This window comes from Meles meles, chromosome 6 (assembly GCF_922984935.1).
Source record: "Meles meles chromosome 6, mMelMel3.1 paternal haplotype, whole genome shotgun sequence".
Classification (NCBI taxonomy): Eukaryota; Metazoa; Chordata; class Mammalia; order Carnivora; family Mustelidae; genus Meles; species Meles meles.
The window spans coordinates 124,001,999-124,027,450 of NC_060071.1; the positions used below are offsets into that span (position 1 = coordinate 124,001,999).

General features: G+C 38.5%; 1 protein-coding gene across 5 annotated transcripts in view; it reads left to right on the forward strand.

Annotated features, from left to right (window-relative positions):
• Positions 1-25,452, forward strand: part of EML5 (EMAP like 5) — a 183,202-nt gene that overhangs the window by 108,339 nt on the left and 49,411 nt on the right. For 4 of the 5 annotated variants that reach the window (XR_006818654.1, XM_046007940.1, XM_046007941.1 and 1 more), the window contains exons 22-23: positions 20,944-21,096; positions 22,162-22,293. Coding sequence is in view for 4 of the 5 variants with exons in the window: in XM_046007940.1 (XP_045863896.1) it covers positions 20,944-21,096; positions 22,162-22,293 (285 nt within the window). In the remaining variant the exon portion in view is untranslated. Of the gene's footprint in view, positions 1-20,943; positions 21,097-22,161; positions 22,294-24,998; positions 25,120-25,452 lie in introns of those variants that run through there. The other variant, XM_046007944.1, reaches the window with a different exon arrangement.

Consider the following 25,452-nt stretch of genomic DNA (forward strand, 5'->3'; position numbering starts at 1 on the left):
CTCTGCTCGGCAGGGAGCCTGCTTCCCTTCCTCTCTCTCTGCCTGCCTCTCTGCCTGCCTCTCTGCCTACTTGTGATCTTTGTATGTCAAATAAATAAATAAAATCTTTAAAAAAAATTGTTTTATTTTGAGAAAGAGTGTGTGTGCTCATTCACACGCAGGGGGAGGGGCAGAGGGAGACAGAGAGTCCTCAAGCAGACTCCCTGCTGAGCACATAGCCTGATATGGGGTTCCATCCCAGGATCCTGAAATCATGATCTGAGCAAAAACCAGGAGTTGGCCACTTTTGACTGAGCTACCCAGGCACCCCTGACATTGCAATTCTTAAAAAGCAAGTTTATTTTTTTGTTGTTAATGTATAGTTCACACACAATGTTACATTAGTTATACGTATACAACATAGCAATTCAACTTCTCTATACATTATGCTCTGCTCACTGCAATGTACTACCATCTATCACTATACAAGACTATTACAGTAGTATTGACTGTATTCCATATGCTTTCATCCCTGTGACTGACTTACTCCATAACTGGAAGCTTGTACTTCCCACTCTCCCTAAAAAGCAAACTGATTTTTATTCGGCTTTATTTTTATTGTTTTAAAATTTTTGATAGATGGTGTTTTGCCACTCTGGGTGAATTATTACCACCTCCCTCTCTGCCTTTGGTATACTGTTACTGATTATGTTTTTTTGTTTTTTTTTTTTTACTCTTTAATGCTAATTTAACTGCTTCTGGAGTTCTGCTTGAGAGTTATTCCCCTCATTTCCTTTGTTCTCTTGTTTTATTCTATAGTTCTGTAGTTTAATAACATTATCATGTATGGTGCTTCATTTTTAACTTATTCTGTTTAGGGTTTGTTGTGCTTCCTGAATTTGTAGATTTATCTCTTGTATCAGACCTGGAAAAAATTATCTTCCAGTATTATTGGCTGCTCCTAGGAATAGATCTTCATATTATGTTGTGGAGAAAAGACATAATTCTGTGTGTTTGTTTTTAAATATTCTCCTCTTTTATTTTTGTCACCATTGATTCAAAAGGAAAATAGGTGAGGGGAACCCTCTTGCACTGTTGGTGGGACTGCAAACTGGTAGAGCCACTGTGAAAAGCAGTATGGAGGTTCCTCAGTAGTTAAAAATAGAACTACTCTGTGATCCAGCAATTGCACTACTAGGTATTTACCCAAAGAATACAAAAACCCTAATTCAATACATACAAAGTTTATAGCAGCATTATAAATGATAGCCAAATTATAGTTGAAGTATCTATCAACTAATGAGTAAATAAAGAAGATGTAGTATATATATATACACACACACACACACACACACACACAATGGAATATTAGCCATAGGAAAAAAATGAAATCTTGCCATTTGCAACAACCTGGATGGAGCTAGGTGTATTACACTAAGCGAAATAAGGCAGTCAGAAAGATAAATACCATGTAATTCCATTTACATGTGGAATTTAAGAAGCAAATGAGCAAAGGGAAATAAAACGAGAGAGGCAAACCCAGAAACAGGCTCTTAACTATAGAGTACAAACTGATGGAGAATGGAGGATCCAGAATGGAGGTGGATGGGAGAATGGGTTAAGTAGGTGATGGGAATTAAGGAGTGCACTTGTTTTGATGAGCACAGGAGTTATATGTAAGTGTTGAATCACCATATTGTACACTTGAAACTAGTATTAGCCTGTTAATTGAAATTTAAATTAAAACCTTAAAAAAAGGAAAGTAGATGGATTTTCTTAACTTCAAAGAGTAACATGTGGTTTTATACTAGTTGAGTTAACTACAAAATTACTGAAGTCCTAATGGTTTAAATATTATGAAACAGTTATCTCCTTCAAACATTTAGTAACCAAATACTGTTCTCAAATGAATATACAACTATTACAATGCTGAGGTTTAACATTTTATAAAATTAAGTCATTATAGGGGCACCTGGATGGCTCAGTTAAGTCTTGATTTCAGCTCAGGGTGCTGAGATTGAGCCCCCCATGTCAGGCTTCCTGCTGAACATGAAGTCTGCTTGAGGATGCTATCTCCCTTTCTCCTGACCCCTCCCCTGCTTGCTTGCACTCACTCACTCTCAAATAAATAGATCTTAAAAAAAAAAAAAAAGTCATTATAGTTAATGTAGATTGTCCTATGAGAATTTTGCCAAGCAAATGATTTCATTTTATGGTAACAAGTTATGGAATAACCAGAAGTATAAAAATGTAACATGAACTAATAATATCTGTAATGTTAATGTCTATAAAGCAAGTATTTTCTAAATATTGCTAACCTTTCACACTTTTCTGTGTAATGATGTATTAGAAGTTTCTGTTAGAAACCTGTACTCCTTGACCTTAGCTTTTAATTATAATCAAACCCCAATTTTTTTCCCCACCCCTTCCACAACTCTAGTAAACCACCAATCTATTCTTGGTATCTATGAGCTTGGTTTTTTGTTTTGTTTGAGATTCTGCATATAAAAGAGATCATAGAGTATTTGTCTGTCTCTGTCTGACTTATTTCACTTCGGTGATACCCTGAGGTCCATCCATGTTGTCAGAAATGGCAAGATTTCATTTGTTTTCATGGCTGAATTAAATTCCATTGTATACCATAATTTCTTTATCCGTTCCTCCATCAGTGGACATTTAGATTATTACTTATCCTTACTATTGAATATAATGCAGCAATGAACATGGGAATGCATCTATCCTTTCAAATTATTGGTTTTATTTTTTTCAGTTAAATACCCAGGAGTGGAATTGCTGCATTATATGGTAGTTCTATTTTTAATTTTTGTGGGAACATCCACGCTGTTTTTTGTACTGGCTGCACCAGTTTACATTCCCACAGCAGTGCATGAGGTTTGTTTTCCCTACATTCTTGCCAACACTTGTTATTTTTTGTCTTTGATAATAGCCATTCTAATAGATATGAGGTATATTTTATTGTGGTTTTGATTTGCATTTCCCAGATGATTAACGATATCAGGCTTCTTTTCATGTACCTGTTGGCCATCTGTAGGTCTTCTTTGGACAAATATCTATTCAGAGCTTCTGCCCATTTTTAAATTGGATTGTTTTTTCACTATTGAGTTGTAGCAGTTCCTTATATATTTTGAATAATAGCCCCTAAACAGATAGATGATCTGCAGCTGTTTTCTCCCACTTGATAGGTTGCCTTTTCATTGATTTCCTTTGCTGTCCAGAAACTTTTTAGCTTGATGTAGTCCCACTTGTTGATTTTTGCTTTTGTTGTGTTTGATTTTGGTGTTAGATTTTTAAAAAATCAGCAAGACCTATGTCAAGAAGCATATTACTGCCTGTGTTTTCTTCTAGGAGTCTTATGGTTTCAGGTCTTAGTTTTCTTTTAGGTTAACTTTTGTGAATGTAAGATAGTGGTCCAGTTTCATTCTTAGTGCATGTGCCTGTCCAGTTTTCCTAACAGTTTATCGAAGAGCCCATCCTTTCTCCATTGTATATTCTTGGCTTCTTTGTCTTAAATTATTTGACCTTATATTTCTGGATTTATTTCTGGGCTTTTATTCATTTCCTTTGATCTATGTGTTGTCTCTATGCCAGTATCATACTGTTTTAATTACTTTAGCTTTATAATACAGTTTGAAATCAGGGATTGTGATGCCTCCAGCTTTGTCCATTCTCAGAAATTGCTTTGGCTACTCAGGGTCTTTTGTGGTGCCATACACACTTTAGGAGCATTCTATTTCTGTGAAAAATACCACTGGAATTTTTTAAGTAGACTCCATGCCTAGCATGGTGCTTGAACTCACTACCCTGATGTTGAGAGTTCCATGCTCTAGTAACTGAACCAGCCAGGCATCTCAATATCATTGGAATTTTGATAGGGATTGCATTGAATCTGTATTTTGCTGTGGGTGATATGGACATTTTAACAATGTTAATTCTTTCAATCTGTGAGCACAGAATATCTCTTCATTTATTTTGTTGTCTTTAATTTCTTTCATTAATGTCTTAATAGGTTTCAATATATAGGTCTTTCACCTCCCTGTTAAATTTATTCCTAGGTTGTTTGTTTGTTTGTTTGTTTTTTAAATATTTTATTTATTTAACAGAGAGAAATCACAACTAGGCAGAGAGGCAGGCAGAGAGAGAGGAGGAAGCAGGCTCCCTGCGGAGCAGAGAGCCCGACGTGGGGCTCGATCCCAGGACCCTGAGATCATGACCTGAGCCGAAGGCAGTGGCTTAATCCACTGAGCCACCCAGGCGCCCCTTGTTTGTTTTTTTAATACAGTTATAAATGGGATTGTTTTCTTAATTTCTTTCTTGTAGTTTGTTATTATAAAGAAATGCAACAGATTATTGTTTTTGTAGTCTGCAACTTTACTGAATTTTATTCTGACAGTTTTTGAGGGAGTCATAGAATTTTCTGTATGTGATGTGTCACCTGCAAATACTGACATTTTACTTTCTAATTTGGATGCCTTTTCTACATACACACACACACACACACACACTGTGCTGCCCTTCTCTTGCTAGGAATAAAAGTGGCAAGAGTAGACATGCTTGTCTTGTTCCTGATCTTAATTTTTTTTTTTTTTTAAGATTTTACTTATTTATTTGACAGAGATCACGAGTAGGCAGGGAGGGGGGCAGAAGATTGGGAGCAGGCTCCGTGCTGAGCAGACAGCCTGATGTGGGGCTCCATTCCAGGACCCTGAGATCATGACCTGAGCTGAAGGCAGAGGCTTTAACCCACTGAGCCACCCAGCACCCCTTGTTCCTGATCTTAGAGGAAAACATGTCAGCCTTTCAGCATTGAGTATGATGTTAGCTGTGCCCTTGTTATAGGTGGCCTTTATTACGTTGAGGTAGCCTCCTTCTATACCCACTTTGTTGAGAGTTTTTATTAAGAACAGTTTAATTTTGTCAAATGCTTTTTCTGCATCTGATGAGATGATCATGATATTTATCCTTTTTTTTTTTTTTTTTTTTTTTGAGAGAAAGAGGTTGTGGGGAGGGCAGAAGAAGAAGGGAGAGAATCTTATGGAGTCTGGCATGGGGCTCAATTTCACAACCCTGAGATCATGACCTGAGCTGAAATCAAGAATTGGTTGGTTAACTGAGCCACCCAGGCACTGCTGTCCTTCATTTTGCTAATGGTAGTGTTTCACTTTGACTGATGTGTATATGTTGAACCATCCTTGCATTCCTGGAATAAATCCCACTTGATCATGCTGTATGTTCCTTTTAACGTATTACTGAATTCAGTTTGCTAACACTTTGTGGAGGATTTTTGCATCTGTGGTCATCAAAGATATTAACCTGTAATTTTCCTTTTTTGTGGCATCTTGTCTGATTTTGGTATTAAGGTAATGTTGGCCTTGTGAAATATGTTTGGAAGATTTCTTCCCTCTTCTATTTTTCAGAAGAGTTTGAGAAGGATTGGTATTCTTCCTTAGGTATTGGGTAGAATTCACCAGTGACTCCATCTGTCTTGAACTTTTATTCATTGGAAGATTTTTGATGACTGACTTATTCTCCTTGCTAGTAATCAGTCTGTTCAGATTTTCTGTTTCATCATGATTTCGTCTTGGCAGGTTGTATGTTTTTAGGAATTTATCCACTTGTTCTGGGTTGTCAGTTGTTGGTAAATACTTGTTCATAGTAGTCTCTTAGGATCCTTTCCTTGTTTTTTTTTAAATATATGTATATACTTTTATTATATTTATTAACATATAATGTATTATTTGCCCGGGATACAGGTCTGTCAATCATCAGGCTTACACATTTCATAGCACTCACCATAGCACATACCCTACCCAATGTCCATAGCCCAGCCACCCTATCCATAACCCCCAGCCCTCAACAACCCTCAGTTTGTTTTGTGAGATTAAGAGTCACTTATGGTTTGTCTCCCTCCTGATCCTATCTTGTTTCATTTATTCCTTCCCTACCCCCAAATCCCCGACTCTGCCTCTCAACTTTCTCATATCAGGGAGGATCCTTTCTATTCTGTGGTATCAGTTGTAACCTCTTTCACTTCTGATTTTGAGTCATCTCTTTTTTCTTGGTGAGTCTAGCTAAAGGTTTGTCAATTTTATTTGTCTTCTCAAAGAACCAGCTCTTAGTTTGATTTTTCTATTTTTAATTTCTATTTATTTCTGTTCGAATCTTTATTTCCTTTTGTTTTTAAAAAAAGATTTTACTTATTTGACAGAGAAAGATCACAAGAAAACAGAGAGGCAGGCAGAGAGAGAGAAACCCAGGCTCCCTGCTGAGCAGAGAGCCCATGTGGGTCTCGATCCCAGGACCCTGAGATCATGACCCAAGCTAAAGGCAGTGGCTTAACGCAGTGGCTTAACCCATTGAGCCACCCAGGTGCCCCCTATATTTCCTTTCTTCTATTAAATTTGGCCTTCAGTTCTTTTTTTGTTCCTAGTTCCTTCAGGCATAAAGCTAGGTTGTTTAGTTCAGATTTTTTTGTTTGTTTCTTGAAGTAGGCATTTATCACTATGAACTTACCTCTTAGAACTGTTTTACTCGGAGGAGTCAAGATGGCGGAGAAGTAGCAGGCTGAGACTATATCAGGTAGCAGGAGATCACCTAGATAGCTTATCTAAACATTGCAAAAACCTACAAATCTAACGGGAGATCTAAGAGAAGAAGAACAGCAATTCTAGAAACAGAAAATCAACCAATTTCTGAAAGGTAGGACTGGCGGAGAAGTGAATCCAAAACGACAGGAAGATAGACTGTGGGGGGAGCGGCCGGCTCCCGGCAAGTGGCAGAGCAATGAAGCACAAAATCAGGACTTTTAAAAGTCTGTTCCACTGAGGGACATCGCTCCAGAGGCTAAACCGGGTGAAGCCCACGTGGAGTCATCGTGGTCCCAGGTCCCGCAAGGTCTAAGCAGAGAGAGAGCCTAAAAGTAGTAGATCAGAAAGGTACAGAAAGGTACAGAGACAATATACAGGAACAGTCACCTTACAGGCAATATAATGGCGCTAAATTCATATCTCTCAATAGTTACCCTGAATGTTAATGGGCTAAATGCCCCAATCAAAAGACACAGGGTATCAGAATGGATAAAAAAACAAAACCCATCTATATATTGCCTACAAGAAACTCATTTTAGATGAGAAGACGCCTCCAGATTTAAAGTGAGGGGATGGAAAACAATTTACCATGCTAATGGACATCAGAAGAAAGCTGGGTGGTAATCCTTATATCAGATCAATTAGATTTTAAGCCAAAGACTATAATAAGAGATAAGGAAGGACACTATATCCTACTCAAAGGGTCTGTCCAACAAGAAGATCTAACAATTTTAAATATCTATGCCCCTAACGTGGGAGCAGCCAACTATATAAACCAATTAATAACAAAATCAAAGAAACACATCAATAATAATACAATAATAGTAGGGGACTTTAACACTCCCCTCACTGAAATGGACACATCATCCAAGCAAAAGATCAACAAGGAAATAAAGGCCTTAAATGACACACTGGACCAGATGGACATCACAGATATATTCAGAACATTCCATCCCAAAGCAACAGAATACACATTCTTCTCTAGTGAACCTGGAACATTCTCCAGAATAGATCACATCCTGGGTCCTAAATCAGGTCTCAACTGGTATCAAAAGATTAGGATCATTCCCTGCATATTTTCAGACCACAACACTCTGAAGCTAGAACTCAATCAAAAGAGGAAATTTGGAAAGAACCCAAATACATGGAGACTAAACAGCATCCTTCTAAAGAATGAATGGGTCAACCAGGAAATTAAAGAAGAATTGAAAAAATTCATGGAAACAAATGATAATGAAAACACAATGGTTCAAAATCTGTGGGACACAACAAAGGCAGTCCTGAGAGGAAAATATGTAGTGGTACGAGCCTTTCTCAAGAAACAAGAAAGGTCTCAAGTACACAACCTAACCCTACACCTAAAGGAGCTGGAGAAAGAACAAGAAAGAAACCCTAAACCCAGCAGGAGAAGAGAAATCATAAAGATCAGAGCAGAAATCAATGAAATAGAAACCAAAAAAACAATAGAACAAATCAACGAAACTAGGAGCTGGTTCTTTGAAAGAATCAATAAGATTGATAAACCCCTGGCCAGACTCATCAAAAAGAAAAGAGAAAGGACCCAAATAAATAAAATCATGAATGAAAGAGGAGAGATCACAACTAACACCAAAGAAATACAGACAATTATAAGAACATACTATGAGCAACTCTACGCCAACAAATTTGACAATCTGGAAGAAATGGATGCATTGCTAAAGACATATAAACTACCACAACTGAACCAGGAAGAAATAGAAAACCTGAACAGGCCCATAACCAGTAAGGAGATTGAAACAGTCATCAAAAATCTCCAGACAAAAGCCCAGGACCAGACGGCTTCCCAGGGGAATTCTACCAAACATTTAAAGAAGAACTGATTCCTATTGTCCTGAAACTGTTCCAAAAATAGAAATGGAAGGAAAACTTCCAAACTCATTTTAGCATCACCTTGATCCCAATACCAGACAAGGATCCCGTCAAAAAAGAGAACCACAGACCAATATCCTTGATGAACACAGATGCAAAAATTCTCACCAAAATACTAGCCAATAAGATTCAACAGTACTGGGGCACCTGGGTGGCTCAGTGGGTTAAGCCGCTGCCTTCGGCTCAGGTCATGATCTCAGGGTCCTGGGATCGAGTCCCACATCGGGCTCTCTGCTCAGTGGCGAGCCTGCTTCCCTCTCTTTCTCTCTGCCTGCCTGTCTACTTGTGATCTCTCTCTGTCAAATAAATAAATACTTAAAAAAAGATTCAACAGTACATTAAAAGGATTATTCACCACGACCAAGTGGGATTTATTCCAGGGCTGCAAGGTTGGTTCAACATCCGCAAATCAATCCATGTGATACAACACATTAATAAAAGAAAGAATAAGAACCATATGATACTCTCAATAGATGCTGAAAAAGCATTTGACAAAGTACAGCATCCCTTCCTGATCAAAACTCTTCAAAGTGTAGGGATAGAGGGCACATACCTCAATATTATCAAAACCATCTATGAAAAACCCACCGCAAATATCATTCTCAATGGAGAAAAACTGAAAGCATTTCCACTAAGGTCAGGAACACGGCAGGGATGTCCATTATCACCACTGCTATTCCACATAGTACTAGAAGTCCTAGCCTCAGCAATCAGACAACAAAAGGAAATTAAAGGCATCAAAATCGGCAAAGAAGAAGTCAAACTATCACTCTTCACAGATGATATGATACTATATGTGGAAAACCCAAAAGACTCCACTCCAATACTGCTAGAACTTGTACAGGAATTCAGTAAAGTGTCAGGATATAAAATCAATGCACAGAAATCAGTTGCATTTCTCTACACCAACAAGACAGAAGAAATAGAAATTAAGGAGTCAATCCCATTTACAATTGTACCCAAAACTATAAGATACCTAGGAATAAACCTAACCAAAGAGGCTAAGAATCTATATGCAGAAAATATAAAGTACTCATGAAAGAAATTGAGGAAGACACAAAGAAATGGAAAAATATTCCATGCTCCTGGATTGGAAGAATAAATATTGTGAAAATGTCTATGCTACCTAAAGCAATCTACACGTTTAATGCAATCCCTATCAAAATCCCATCCATTTTTTTCAAGGAAATGGAACAAATAATCCTAAAATTTATATGGAACCAGAAAAGACCTCGAATAGCCAAAGGAATACTGAAAAAGAAAGCCAACGTTGGTGGCATCACAATTCTGGACTACAAGCTCTATTACAAAGCTGTCATCATCAAAACAGCATGGTCTGGCACAAAACCAGACACATAGATCAATGGAACAGAATGGAGAGCCCAGAAATAGACCCTCAACTCTATGGTCAACTAATCTTCGACAAAGCAGGAAAGAATGTCCAATGGAAAAAAGATAGCCTCTTCAATAAATGGTGCTGGGAAAATTGGACCACTTCCTTACAGCACACACAAAAATAGACTCAAAATGGATGAAGGACCTCAATGTGAGAAAGGAAACCATCAAAATCCTTGAGGAGAATGCAGGCAGAAACCTCTTCGACCTCAGCCGCAGCAACATCTTCCTAGGAACATCGGCAAAGGCAAGGGAAGCAAGGGCAAAAGTGAACTATTGGGATTTCATCAAGATCAAAAGCTTTTGCACAGCAAAGGAAACAGTTAACAAAACCAAAAGACAACTGACAGAATGGGAGAAGATATTTGCAATCGACATATCAGATAAAGGGCTAGTGTCCAAAATCTATAAGGAACTTAGTAAACTCAACACCCAAAGAACGAACAATCCAATCAAGAAATGGGCAGAGGACATGAACAGACATTTCTGCAAAGAAGACATCCAGATGGCCAACAGACACATGAAAAAGTGCTCCACATCCCCCGGCATCAGGGAAATACAAATCAAAACCACAATGAGATATCACCTCACACCAGTCAGAATGGCTATAATTAACAAGTCAGGAAATGACAGATGCTGGCAAGGATGCGGAGAAAGGGGAACCCTCCTCCACTGTTGGTGGGAATGCAAGCTGGTGCAACCACTCTGGAAAACAGCATGGAGGTTCCTCAAAATGTTGAAAATAGAACTACCCTATGACCCAGCAACTGCACTACTGGGTATTTACCCTAAAGATACAAACGTAGTGATCCGAAGGGGCATGTGCACCCGAATGTTTATAGCAGCAATGTCTACAATAGCCAAACTATGGAAAGAACGTAGATGTGCATCAACAGATGAATGGACAAAGAAGATGTGGTATATATACACAATGGAATACTATGCAGCCATCAAAAGAAATGAAATCTTGCCATTTGTGACGACGTGGATGGAACTAGAGGGTATCATGCTTAGTGAAATAAGTCAATCAACTTGAAAAACAACTATCATTGATGTCCCTGATATGAGGATGTGGAGATTCAACATGGGGGGTTAAGAGGATAGGAGAAGAATAAATGAAACAAGATGGGATTGGGAGGGAGACAAACCATAAGTGACTCTTAATTTCACAAAACAAACTGAGGGTTGCTGGGGGGAGGTAGGGTTGGGAGAGGGGGAGGGGGGTTATGGACATTGGGGAGGGTATGTGCTATCGTGAGTGCTGTGAAGTGTGTAAACCTGGTGATTCACAGACCTGTACCCTTGGGGATAAAAATACATTATATGTTTATAAAAAAATAAGAAATAAAAAATTTTTTAAAAAGAAAAAGAACTGTTTTACTCTATCTCATAAATTTTGGTAAGTTACATTTCCATTTTTGTTTATCTCAGTATTTTTTTTTTATATTTTATTTATTTATTTGTCAGAGGGAAGGAGAGAGAGAGAGAGCACACAGGCAGGCAGAGAGGCAGGCAGAGGTGGAGAGAGAAGCAGGCTCCCTGCTGAGCAAGTAGTCCATGCAGGACTCAGTCCCAGGACCCTGGGATCATGACCTGAGCCGAAGGTAGCAGCTTAACCCACTGAGCTACCCAGGCGTCCCTATCTCAGTATTTTTTTTAAATTTCTCTTTTAAGTTCTTCTTTAACCCATTGGTGGTTTAGTAGCATGTCGTTTAATCTCTGTGTTTTTGCGAATTTTCCAGTTTTCTTTATGTAATTAATTTCTAGTTTCAGTTTCATACTGTTGTGTTTGGAATAGATGCTTGATATGATTTTAGTCCTCCTAGATTTATTAATACTTGTTCTGTGGCCTAACATTGATTTGTCTTGGAAAATGTTCCATGTGCACTTGAGAAGAATGTATACTCTCTTGTTTTTGGATGGATCTTCTGTAACTATCTGTTAAGCCCATCTCATGTAACATGACATTAAAGGCCAGTGTTTCCTTATTAATTTTCTGTCTAGATGATCTATCCATTGATGTGAATGTGGTATTAAAGGACTCCTACTATTATTATATTGCTGTCTACTTCTCCCTTTAGATCTGTTAATAATTGCTTTTTATGTTTAAGTGTTCTTCTGTTGGGTACATAAATATTAACAAGTGATACGTTCTTTGTTGCATTCACCCCTTTATCATTATGTGTTGACCTTCTTTGTCTCTTATTACAGTCTTTATTTTAAAGTCTCTTTTGTCTGATAAAAGTATGGTTGCCCAGAATTCTTTTGGTTTCCATTTGCCTACAATGTCTTTTTTCATATATGCACTTTTGTCTTGTGTGATCTTATTTGTATAGTGTGTTTTTTGTTTTGCCTCTATTTCTCTCTGCTTATTTGTTTTTGTTAAATTCCACATGTGAATGAAATCATATGGTATTTTTCTTTCTTTGACTTATTTTACTTAGTATAATACTCTCTAGCTCCATCCATGTCATTTCAAATGGCAAGATTTCATTCTTCTTGATGGCTGAGTAATTAACAGCTTTCTCTTTCACATCTGCTGTGTAACTTTTTAGGTATTTGATTTTGAATATTCTCATATTTAGAAATTTTGTTTTCAAATTACCTTAGTTTTTTTTTATAACATGTCATTCCTTGTTAATGTTTTAGCTTTTCTCTCTTAGATCTTTAATCTTTACCTATCAGATAAAGAATATAAAATCTAGTTATCTGACACCCTTTAGGGTGTCTGATTATGCCGTGTTTTTCTTTCTGGTGTTTAGGGGTTGTTTTCCTGCTGACTCCCTCCTGGTGTACCATTTTCTTTTGTGCTTGAAAATTTGGATTGTAAGTTTATGTTTAATTGGGCTTTCTTTACCTGTAGGGATTCTCTGAGGTCTTACTGGATTAGGATGGGCTCTATATTAAATGACTGGTATGTGTTCTTATAAGAAGGCTATGTGAAGACACAGAAACACAGATACAAAGGGAGAATGTGATGTAATAACGGGCAGAAATTGAGCTGATGCATCTACAAGCCAATGAGCATAGAGAACTGATGGCAAACTCCAGAAGGCAGGGAGAGGCAAGAAAGATTCCTTCCTAGAACTTTCAGAAGGAGCATACTCCTGCCAACACCTTGATTTCAGACTTTAGCTTCCAAAACTGTGAGAGAAGAGATTTCTTTTGTTTTAAGCCACCCAGTTTGTGGTAATTTGTAATGGCAAAACTCTAGGAAGCTGATCCAATGTTCACATTCACTTCTAGAAAAAGTCTTTGAACTAGAGTAAGAATTATTCATACAGTTGAAACTTTGCTTAGTTGACTGTCATCTCCATAAAGCTTGAGAGAGGTCGGAAAATAATATAACTCTAAATAACTTAAGATGCTAACAATGTAGTTACCAGATTATTTTAAAATTTGGAAATAATGTCTTACATCTTCAGTACTGGTATTTTGGAACTTAAAAGTAACCTAGAACTTGAAAACCAGTACTGTATGAATATAATGACTGTATAATCCTTCAAAGATTCTATTTTTATCCAGCAGGCCCAGGAGCAAGACTAGTCTCCTATGCCTGCTGGGCAGCTTTGGCTTTATTTTACTATAGTTTTCTGCCCTCTATTTATTTTTCATGCCTGGGGAATTTTTTTTAGTTTTTAATAAACTCAGCTATGCATTTGAAAGGATGCTTATTATGTTAATGTTTACTCAAACTCAACTTTCCCCCTGCTCTATGCCTGCCCCCAACCAGCTGAATAGGTTTGAATAAAATGTGCAGTTGTTGCGATAACTAGTCTTTCTACCCTTTTGTTTCTCTACTGTCCTTTGTGGCAGAACTCCTCCACATAGGTGATGCTCACTTCTCTGTTTTCACATGACATTTGCTTCACAAACCACTCCAGTTAGGCTTTTGGTCCATTGAAACTGCTGCCAATCTCTTAGTCAGCTCTGGGTCCTCCCCTTACCCACCTCACAGTAGTTTTTGATGTAACTGGTCATTCCTTCTTTTCTGAAATGCATTCTTCACTTGGCTCTGAAACCCATGCATGTCTTTTCCCCCTTCTACTTTATTAACTTCTTTTTTTTTCCCTTAACTGACCCTCCCTCGTCTTCCTGCTCTCTACATATAAAAATGCTACCAGGGTTTCCCTGGCCTTTCCTGTTTCATTTGTTCACTTACACTTTGTGTGATTATGTTGGTTTTTGTACAGTTAGGAGACAGGCTATACAGCTACTAGCCCTAGTTAGCTGAGGGAGAATGAACAAAGAAAGAATTTAAAGGAGATGCAGACATGTTTGGAAAGACTGAGTCCCATCCTAACACTCCGTCTGTCAGTGGTGAAGAAGCTTGCGGAAGAGTGTAGGTCTCAGTGGAACAGAGAAAGAATGGTCACTGGTGAAGGAAAAGCTTGCCAGAGGTGCAGGCCAGAGCTGGTGGTGAGACCACTGCTTGGAGAAGAGCTTAACCCAGGGAAAATGCTGTTTTACAGTGAGGGCTGCTGCTGTCTTAGCAGGGCATCTCGCTAGAGGCTGAAAATCACAGCTGTATCATTAGGGCCCTTACTGTGTTGGTGGAGGATCTCGCTAGGGGACTCTGAGTACTGCCCCCACTGGGGAATGCTCCAGGCTCCCCACATATCAGTGCTCTGGCTCAGTAGGTAAAATCTAACACTGTATGAAGAGTCCCTTTCTCCTGCTTTGAACTTGTAGTGTCTTTCTAGCACCCTCTATTGGCAAAGGCTTGTATCAGTTAGCTGGCAAAAGGCAAAAAGCCTTCTACGGGCCATAAGAATAGTAAATTTAGAACTAAAAGGCAATAAAGTAATAACTGGCACAGACTACCCCTTTGTGTAATTAGCACCCATATGTATCTTTTTACAAATACTTGAACTTTGTTATAACCACAGAATTAACGTACTGAGCTCTGCTGATTTAGTCTTATTTCCCAAGAGCAGGGAGAATTCCTTTATCAGAGGACATAATGCTTTCTCTGAACTGGAAGAGAAATGCCACCTGGTCATGTTGGGCTCCTTATGCCAGTGAAACAACAAACAGAGTAAGGGGCTCTTACTCTCTGGCTGGAGTGATCGATCCCAATTGCAGAGAGGAAACTGAGTTATTCCTACACACTAAGGGCAAAGGGGACTGTATCTGGAACCCAGAAGGATTCACTGGGATGTTTTATGGTCTGTCATGACCAATGGTAAAACTTAATGGAACAGCAACCAGGGGAAAAAAAACAGGTAGAGATACTGAGATTTCACATCATTTGGTAATGAAGGTTTGGGTTACCCCATAAACCAAATAACTCCAACCACTTGAGGTTCTGGCTAAGGACGAGAACCTTTATTTTTTGTTTTGGTTACCCCATAACCCAAATAACTCCCAACCACTTGATGTTCTCCTAAGGGCCAGAAACTTTATTTATTTATTTTCTAGCCCAAAAGTTTCTCTTTTTTTAAAGATTTTATTTATTTGTCAGAAAATCAGAGCACACGAGTAGGGGGAGTAGCAAGCAGAGGGAGAAGCAGGCTCCCTGCTGACTGAGGAGCCCGATGCAGGACTTGATCCTCGGTCCCTAGGATCATGACCTGAGCCAAAGGCAGAGGCTTAACCAACCGAGCCACCCAGGCATCCCTACCCAAGAAGTTTCTAACCAAAGAGATGCAGATACCACTGGTACAAGTGAAGAAATTCTCACCCTCTCCCCCAAATTAGAAGACACACAGTTCCAACAGTCACTGTATCCATTGCTGACTATGTTCATTACTATCAAATTTAGTCATAGTCTTACTGAATATTCTGTTACCTTGAGACTAAATGGTAAAGTTTAACCACCGACAAATTTGTATAAAATATTTTTTAAAAAGTAAATAGTTTATGTATACACATAATAAGCATTTCTGTATAGTCCTTATTTCCATAACTGGTTATGGACTGTGGTTGATATCTCTGACTTCCTTCTTCTGCTACTCATTTCATATTTTTTTGTCCTTAGTGGACACTTTTTATTTGGCATTCCGTAGGACACAAAGTCTTCATATCTTTTACCCTTTCTGAAAGTTTCATTTTCCAGATTTCCTTGTCTCTAATCTCTAATCTTCTAATCCTGAAAGAATACAGTCCTCAACTGATCATCCAAATAGTTAATAGATGGTAGTGAGTCTGTGTAAATTTGTCCATCTGGTCATCTCTCACCACAGAAGTGGAAAACCAAATGTACTGCTCCAAGTGCTGCCCATTGTGAAATTTTACCTTTACTGCTATCCTTCAGGGTCACCCCTGAGTGGGGCTACCAACATATACTGTAGAGGAACATCTGTAAATCTGGCTCAAGTTTTGTCTTCCTCAGCCAATTGGTCATTAATGAATACCCATGAGGCCATGGGTATAGATTGAGAGAGAGAAGAGAGATTGTAGCAGGGATTATTGTTGGATTCTGAGCCGCTTGTTCATGCAGGTTACTCTTGACTTCCGGATATGTGAAAGACTGGTCTTTTATATACCATTTCCATTTGATCATAGATTGCTGCTCTGCACACCCAGTCTATGGCTAGGTTGGTCATGTAACTTGCAATTCATGATAGGAAGCTTATGACACATAGTCACCTGATAACCCATAGCTAGGATAGATAGGCATTTACTCTCTACCCAGGTCTAGTAGCAAGGCCAAAACACTCTCGCAAAGGGAAAATAGTTATCTGTAAAGGAGGGTATGGATTTTTCTCCCAAATCTAAGAGGTCTGCAGTATAGTTCTCCTTTAATAGCTTTCCAGAGGCTTCATGTAGCATCCCTGTTTACCACAGACACTTAGAATATCAGTGAATTTGCTACATTATAAGGCCCAAGTGAAAGATCAGCTTGCCCCTCTTGTTCTGGTCCCTGGAAGCCTTTTAAGTGACTTGATAAATGAGTAGAAGCACGACACTCAAATATATAGGCTTCTAAAAGGCATAACAGGCATTTTACTCCTTTTGTTTGTGGTAGGTTTTGGAAGGTGTAGCAGCCTTTCACCTTAAAGGGAGTATCTTGACATATTCCATATCATTGGATCCTCAGAAGCTTCACTGAGGTGGCAGGCCCCTTAATTTTTGTGGTAATTATCTTCCACTCTCTTGATCACTTACATCTAAGACACCTAAAGTGCTTGTTGCTTCCTGCTCCCCAGATCCATTCTGCATAATGTCATCAATGTAGTGGACCATTGAGATGTTTTGTGGAATGTCAAGATGATCAGGATCTCTGTGGACTATATTGTGGCAAACAAACAAACAAAAAAGAACAGGAGAGTTGAATAGCCCTGAGGCAAGGCTTTGAAGGTGTGCACAGATACAAGCCAGGTAAAAGCAGACTGCTCTGGTGGTCCTTACAAACTGGGGGTGGATAAAAAAAGGCTTAACCAGGGAAATAACTGCATGCAAAATATTAGGGGCTGTGTGTGTTTGTGCTGGTAAAGATCTGGAAGAGTACCTTCGTCAGCATCGCTACCTGATTAAATTTATTTTCCACAGTTAGTATCATCTTAGGGGTGCCTGGATAGCTCAGTTGGTTAAACATTCAGCTCTTGATTTCAGCTCAGGTCATGATCTCCAGGGTCGTGGAATCGAACCCCAAATCGAGCTCCACACTCAGCAGCAGCTGCTTCTCTTCCTCGCCTTCTGCCCCAGAGAAAGAGAGAGAGAAAGTGAGAGTGTGGTGGGGGTCTCTGTCTCTCTGTCTCTCAAATAAACAAATCTTTAGAAACATTAAAATCCACCTTAGTATATCTGCTACAATTCAGGAATTGGATAGAATCCATAGAATTAGTGTCAGTTCAGAGCCCCTGTTTACTAATTCCTGAACATTCGAGTATTTCCTTTTCTTCAGTTGAGTCATTTGTGACCACTGACTGTTGGGAAAAGACTTACTTGATAGATTGTGGCATTGCTACAGGACCCTTCTCGATGGGACTTAGCCTTTCCTTTAATCAAGGGGCTCTGAGTATGTGAATTGGCTTAGCTCTAAAAACAGGCTGAGAATCTGTGACTTTCCATTATAGTAACAGAAGTCAGGTTTTTTAGTCACCAGTTTAGGAGTTTTTTCATTACATGGATCAGACACTAATCTAGTAGCCTAGATTTCTCATCCTACAGATTTCTCATCCTATCTATTTTCTACAGATACCATGATTGATTAGTCACCAACAGAAAGCTCCACAGGCTAAAGCATTCTAATTATTAAGACATTGCTGCTGCCCTTTTTTGGTAAAAGAGTCTGCTCTTTTAAGTACTGCTACTTGGCTTCTGCTTTTCCTAGATGATCCCTTTTGAATCTGGGATCCCATATTCATAGAAACATCTCCCTTCCTGATCTACATAGGAGGACATCACAGAGGCTTTTCAAAGATGTAGATGTTGCCCTTAATTAATGAATTCCTTAATGCTTTTGTAAAGGGACTGTTTAGCTTTGAGGGGCAATGTAGTTGGTGGACAAGTATACAGGTTCCATATGAAAAATCTACTTCAACATTCTTACTCCCTAAACTTTTGGATTCCTTTCTCTATAGCAGAGGACAGCAAATCCAGCCCACTTCCTAATTATGTAAATAATATTTTATTGGAACACAACCATGTCCACTCATTTATGTATTGTCTAGATTTTGCTTTTGTACTACAGTAGCAGAGTTGAGTAGTAGTGACAAAGACCATATGATCTGCAACGCTGAAAATATTTACTCTCTGGTCCTTTAAGAAGTTTGTTGCCGACCTCTGCCCTAGAGCATGCTGAGATTTGATCCAAGTTAGGGGTCTAGTGACCGCAGAGAAGTGATTGTGATAGTTCTTCAGAAGGTTAAACATTCCCTATAAGGCATCTACCCCAGAAGGTTAGTCTACCCAGACACAGGAGAGCAAACTTGGCACTGGCTGTGAGACTCAGAATAAACACAGAAGTTCAAGGCTTTCAGTTTTGTCAGAATCTAACCAGACACTCCCATTCCACAGTTCAGTGTTCTTTCCTTTCCAGTCAGTGCCCCATCACGTAAGAAACTTGGTGAAACAGAACTCAACTGACATTGTAAGTTTGCAACATACACAATTAAATTTTGTGTTTAATTTTGTAGCAACATCAGCCCATGGTCTCTAGTCTGACCATGACTCCTCCTGAGAATTTAAGGATCTAAGCTTGTTACTTCTTTCTGTTAAATGTCCTAGGCACTCAGTGGAATCTTTTGCATAGCGTTGTCTTTGCAGTTATCACTATTTTTGTAATGGTCAAAGGTAGCAGAACTTGAACTCCCAGGGCATTTTACTTCAGTAGACACTATACAGTTAACTGTAGGAGATAACTTGATTGTTAGGCCCATGCATACCCTGGATTACTAACACGCCATTTCCCATTGACAAGGGTTCAGCACTGTGCTTTAACCCAAAGGTATGACTAAACCAGTTCTAAAGATCCTGCCTTTAATGATCTGTCTCCTGTGACTACTTCAGTACCAATTCTATACCAATCAAGAAACAGAAATCACCTTAGTAAGTGGAATAGGGAAAGTTTAATATTGAATAAGTGTTTTGAACTAATAAAAGGTGATTAACTACTAAAAGGGATAAGAAGGATTGATTCTAAGGAGTATAGAAGTAACAACTGCAGAAAGCAGCTGCCACCTGTAGGGTTAGTGGGTGGTGATTAAGGAAGGAACCCTTCCTTTGTTTTCCCAGGCTGAGATTCAAATCTCTTTGGAGAGGATGTGGATGTCAGTAGAAAAGAAACTTGCCAGAGGCCTGGTCTAGGAAATCTTTTGCTGTGGTGGCAGAAAAAATTTTCCAATCCCAGCCCCATCCCTCATACCTACCCTTGCCCCATCATTAATCTGATCTAGTTCCAGCACACCAGAAGAAAGAACAATCCCTTCCTTCTTCTTTGGCCTTGCAAGGACCTTCCAGTACCCTCTATTGGCCAAAATCAAATTAGCTGGAAAAGGAAAAATGTCTACAGGGCCTAGCTCTAGTATCACATAGCAGGAAAGAAAAGGGTGAATTTGGAGCTGAGAGGCGATAAATTAATAACAAGCTCTTATCCAGCTCATGATTGTGACTACTATCTGTATGCTCCTGTCTCCCATATTTATATCTCTAGTCTGGTCTTCTTCCTTAAGCTCCAGAGAAGTGTAATTATACCAAACTGCCTTCTTGATGTCTTCACTTGAATTTCTCATAGGTATCCTTAACTTTATGGGTTCAAAACCAAACACTTGTTCCTCCTCTAGTTTTTTCCATCTCAGTAACTGACATCGTTGTTTGAAAAAAGACTCCTTGATTTTATCTTTTTCTCCTATGCTCTTCCCAGTTAGTCAGAGTCCTGCCAACTCAGTCTTCAAAATATCCAAATCCTAACCTTTCTCATCACCTCCATTCCAGCTACCCTGCTCCAAGTTGCCATCATCTCTTAAATATCAGAAATAATCCTAGATTTCATCATTATGTTCTTGATAATTAAAAGATAAATAAATGACTAGTTCTCCGTTCATTCTGTAACTTTTCATTCTGTGACAGCTATACCCCATCCCTTCCTAAATTTTATGGAAGACACCAAAAGTCTTAGAGCTTTTGAATATATCTGCCATATCCCTTGCTGTCAGGACAAACCCACTCTTATTTCCCAACAAAATAAATTTTTAAAATATTGTCATTTTTTCAAATTTGAAAGCATTTTTATAAAGATGGACTTATTTCTTACATTTTTGATTTGTTGGATCGAAACTACAGAGGTAGCAACCTCCCACTAAACATTTCCACATGTCTTTGGCTTTTTATGTTATTAAAATCTCTCATTCCTTTTCATTAATTTTTTAAGGTAAACATTAGTACTTTTGTTACATTCAAAAGAGGGATATGGTCTGTATTTATTATTGCTTAGAATTTCATACCACTGATTTCAGTAGAAAACTTTGTTGTCTTTATCCCTTGACTGCTTTTGAATATTGATTTGAAGCCATACTGAATTCAGGAATTCTCTTTGAAATTAAAGATTCCTTAAGCACATAATTTTTTTAAATAGAAAATCTCCTGATATATGCTTTCTATCTCTTTTTAGGTGGAAGATGTTGCTGTTTTTCTCCTGATGGTAAAGCTTTGGCTGTAGGTCTGAATGATGGAAGTTTCTTAATGGCAAATGCAGATACTCTAGAGGATCTTGTGTCTTTTCACCACAGAAAAGATATTATTTCAGATATTCGATTTTCACCAGGTAAGGTATCATTGAAATCATATTTGATTATCAACTTGGGGTGGCAATGAGCAAATATATCAATATGTAATTTTTATTAGACATTATTTTATCTTAGAATTTCAATTTTTTTGACTAGAAAAGAGTGTGGTAAAAGGTAAAATTCCTGTATTAGATCACTGGCAAAATATCCAACTTTAACAATTCTGTCACTAAATAAAAAGGCTTAAGCCAAGGAACTGTTCTGAGTTTCAGTTTCCTCATTTCTAAGATAGAAGGATTGGGTGACTCTCTTCATTTTATTCTTAATACTTTCAAAATGTTGCACTAATTTTGCTTATTAATTTCTGTGTATTCATTAACTCTGACAAAACCCACTGTAATGTGGGAAGTACTAATGTTAAGGCAAAATTTACTCACGTTAGTTTACTTCTACTTTTTCTGAATTTAGAGGGCTTATTGAAAATTTGTCTTTAGATAACACAAACTGTATTTAATTATATGGTATATAATTTTTGGCCTTTGCTTTCTGTCGAACTGTCTCACTACACTAAAGAAAACATTTTTTTAATCATAATATACTTGAAAAAATATAGTTACAGATTATCACTTGATACATGTTTTGCTATAATTCACAAAACACCTAAGAGTTTATCCAAAAAAATGTTAAGAAAATTAACTCTAGGGGTGCCTGGGTGCTCAGCTACTCAGCAGGAAGCCTGCTTCTCCCTCTCCTACTCCTCTTGCTTGTGTTCCCTCTCTTGCTCTCTTCCCCTTCAAATAAATAAAATCTTTAAAAAAAAAAAAAAAGAAGGGGCGCCTGGGTGGCTTAGTCGTTAAGTGTCTGCCTTCAGCTCAGGTCATGATCCCAGGGTCCTGGGATCAAGCCCTGCATCAGGCTTCCTGTTCAGTGGGAAGCCTGATTCTCCCACTCCCCCTGATTCTGTTCCCTGTCTCACTGTGTCTCTCTCTGTCAAAAAAATAAATAAAAATCTTAAAAAAAAAGAAAGAAAATTAACTCAGTTGTACAATGTAAAAAATATTTTTAAATATAGAAAATCTCAAGCAAATATTTTTCTGTTACAGGTTCTGGGAAATATCTCGCAGTAGCATCCCATGACAGTTTTATAGATATATACAATGTGATGAGTAGTAAACGAGTAGGAATATGCAAAGGCGCTACCAGTTACATAACCCATGTTGACTGGGATATTAGAGGTAAGAATTTAAATAACCTATTTGGTAAAAGTTCCATTTGATTTAGTTTGGCTATTTTAGAGCCAAACTAGTGAAACAGTGATTCAACAAATGAGTTCAGAATCATTGTGAGAAACATTCTCAAAATTACTTTCCACTCCTTCGTTTCACGTCTGAAGGGGAATGCTGTGAGTTTAGATTTTTTTAATATTTCCAGTATAATTCAAGTGATAGTACAGTAACTGACAAATTCTTTGATTTGTAAAGTAAATGTTATGTAAAAAAGGTTTTTTGTCATTTTTTTCTGGCTTTTGTCAGATAAGCTTAGTCTAAATAATAATTGAGAATTTGGAGATTAGATATATTAATGAGGATTTTAATGTCCTTTCCCCATCATTCAGTAAAACACATTTCTTAAAAATAATCACAGTTGTATAACATACAGAATTTAATGAGTGTCTTTGTTTTTTCAGTAGAATGCATTGCACATGGCAGTGTTTAATAATTTGGATAAATGCTAAATATATTAAATCCTCTATTTTTAAGGATTTTTGTTTCACATATTCTTTACATAAACCTAGTATTGTTAAAAGTTTTTCCAAACATAATTAGGCAAAATGCTTTTTAAAAAATCATCAAATTTATTTCTAGGGTTTTTTATATCCATAACAAAAGAAATAGTTTCTATGTATATACATATACTAAAGTTAAACCATTTATGAATTAATTATGTGGTTGACTCTGAGGATAAATGTTTTTGTGTTTAAGCTTAATTTTTCCCATGAAAGTTAAACATTCTACTTCTGGGGAAGATGTACAGTAGGAGGGTGCTAGACTCACCTTGTCTCAGATAAAACTAATATAACCACATCAGTGTATATAACCCAGAAAATGACCTGAAGATGGGCAGAACAGATTCTCCACAGCTAAATGTAGAGAAGAGGCCACATGAAGAGGGTAGGAAGGACAGAGATGCAGTTGGGAGCTAAATGGATTCAGTGGACTGTATGCTGGAGGGAGGAGGGACACTGCAGGCATGGAGAGGGGAAAGAAATAGACAGTCACAGTGGGGAGCCCACAGGGAAAAGATAAAACATTTGGCTTTGAAAACCAGAGGGGTCAAATTCCACAAGTTCTTACAGTTAGTTCTAGGCTTAACACCTAGAACTTAAAAAATCAGTCGGTTTGATTCTGGAAGAACCAGGAGGGTGAAAGGAAACTGAGTATCTGCCCTTAAAGATGCAGTATAACAATCGGCCCTGGAAGCAGCAGTTGGGAAACCACCTGAGGTATGTGGAAAGGAGATTTGTTTACTAATCTCAGAACATGTGAGTTGGGAAACTTTAAGAACAAAAGAGCCAGCAGGCGCCATTTCCCTCCCCTGTCCCTAGCCTAGATACAGGGATACCTACGAGAACCAGTGAAGCAGAAACACTCTCCATCTAACTTGCTTAACAGTGCACCCTGCCCCTACATGCCACACACACATTCCCTCCAGCCAGACCTGGGTTTCAGGTCGGCTCCCACAGCAGACCTGCACAAACCTTGTTAACACTGCACACCCCGCCACTGTGTGCTCTTGGGGGACATGCCCCCTCCAGTATACTCTTGGCCGGAGCCCATCCAAATCAATGTTACAATTCTGGCAGAGTGCAAGTGGCCCTGACAGGGAATAGCACCACTTCAAAGTGACCCCTGCTCTGGGGAGAGAAGAACATAACCGTAGTTGAACACTAGTCCCAACTGCAGCCCCAGCAGTGGACTCAGGGCAGACATCTCATCTGACTGCAAGCCATGAAAGCTTCTCAGGGGACAACACAGAGAAAGTGCCCTGCAGTTTGGTGCTACTACATCTCTGGCAAAAACCTGGTCTGACCCAACTCAAGCCCACAGTGGGCCGAGACTCACCCATTAACAACACAGGGATAAACCCTGCCCACAGTCGGCAAAGAGAGCCATTGCAGATGTCTGCACTAAAGGCAAAAGCTTCTCAGCAACAACATTAAGGCACATACAATACACACAGGAGACACTTCTGAGGCGCTGGGTTCCAGTAAACAGGGGACACGGTGCTACAGGGCACCAAAGGACCTCTTTTTCATAATGCCACCATTTTCAAGAGCAGAAGACATAGCTGCCCTTCCTAACACATAGAATGTCCCAGTTGAAAGAAGAGGACAAAATCATAGTGAGAGAGCTAAATAAAATGGAGATGATGACATGCCTGATAGAGAATTTGAAGTAATGGTCATAAACATACACAATGGATTTGAACAAAGAGTAGATAACTTCAATACTATCCTTAATAAAGAAATAGAAAACATAAAAAAGAACCAGTCAGAGATGAACTCAATAAATGAAATTTAAAATACACTAGATGGAATAAATAGTATATTAGAGAAAGCAGAAGTATGGATTTATGACCTGGAGGACATAATAATGGAAAACAAGCTGAACAGGAGAGAGAGAAAATAGTAATAATCAATGAAAACAGACTTAGGGAACTCAATGATATCAGAATAATAACATTTGGGTGCCTGGGTGGCTCAGTGGGTTGAGCATCTGCCTTTGGCTTAGGTTATGATCTCAGGGTCCTGGGGTCAAGACCCGCATCAGGCTCTCTGCTTCCCCCTCTCTCTCTGCCTGCCCTTCTGGCTACTTGTGATCTCTCTGTGTCAAATAAATAAATAAAATCTTAAAAAAAAGTAATAACTTTTGCATTACAGGGATCCCAGTAGGAGAAGAGCAAGAGAGGCATAAAATTTATTTGAAGAAATAATAGCTGCAAATTTCCCAAATCTGGGAAAGGAAACAGAAATCCAGATCCAGAAGGTGAAGAAAACCGCCAGCAAACCAACCCAAGGAAGTTCACACCAAGACACAGAATAGTTAAAATGGCAAAAAGGAGTGATAAAGAGAAAATTTTAAGAGCAGCAAGAGAAAAGATGACAGTTACATACAAGAGGAAACCCCATAAAGCTATCAGCTGATTTTTCAGCAGACATTTTCTAGGCCAGTAGGGAATGGCATAATATATTCAGAGTGCTGAAAGAAAAAACCTGCAGCCAAGAATACTCTATCCACCAAGCTATTATTCAGAATAGAGAGAGAGATTCCCAGACAAACAAAAGTTAAAGGGATTCATGACCACTAACCCAGCCCTACATGACTCATTAGAGG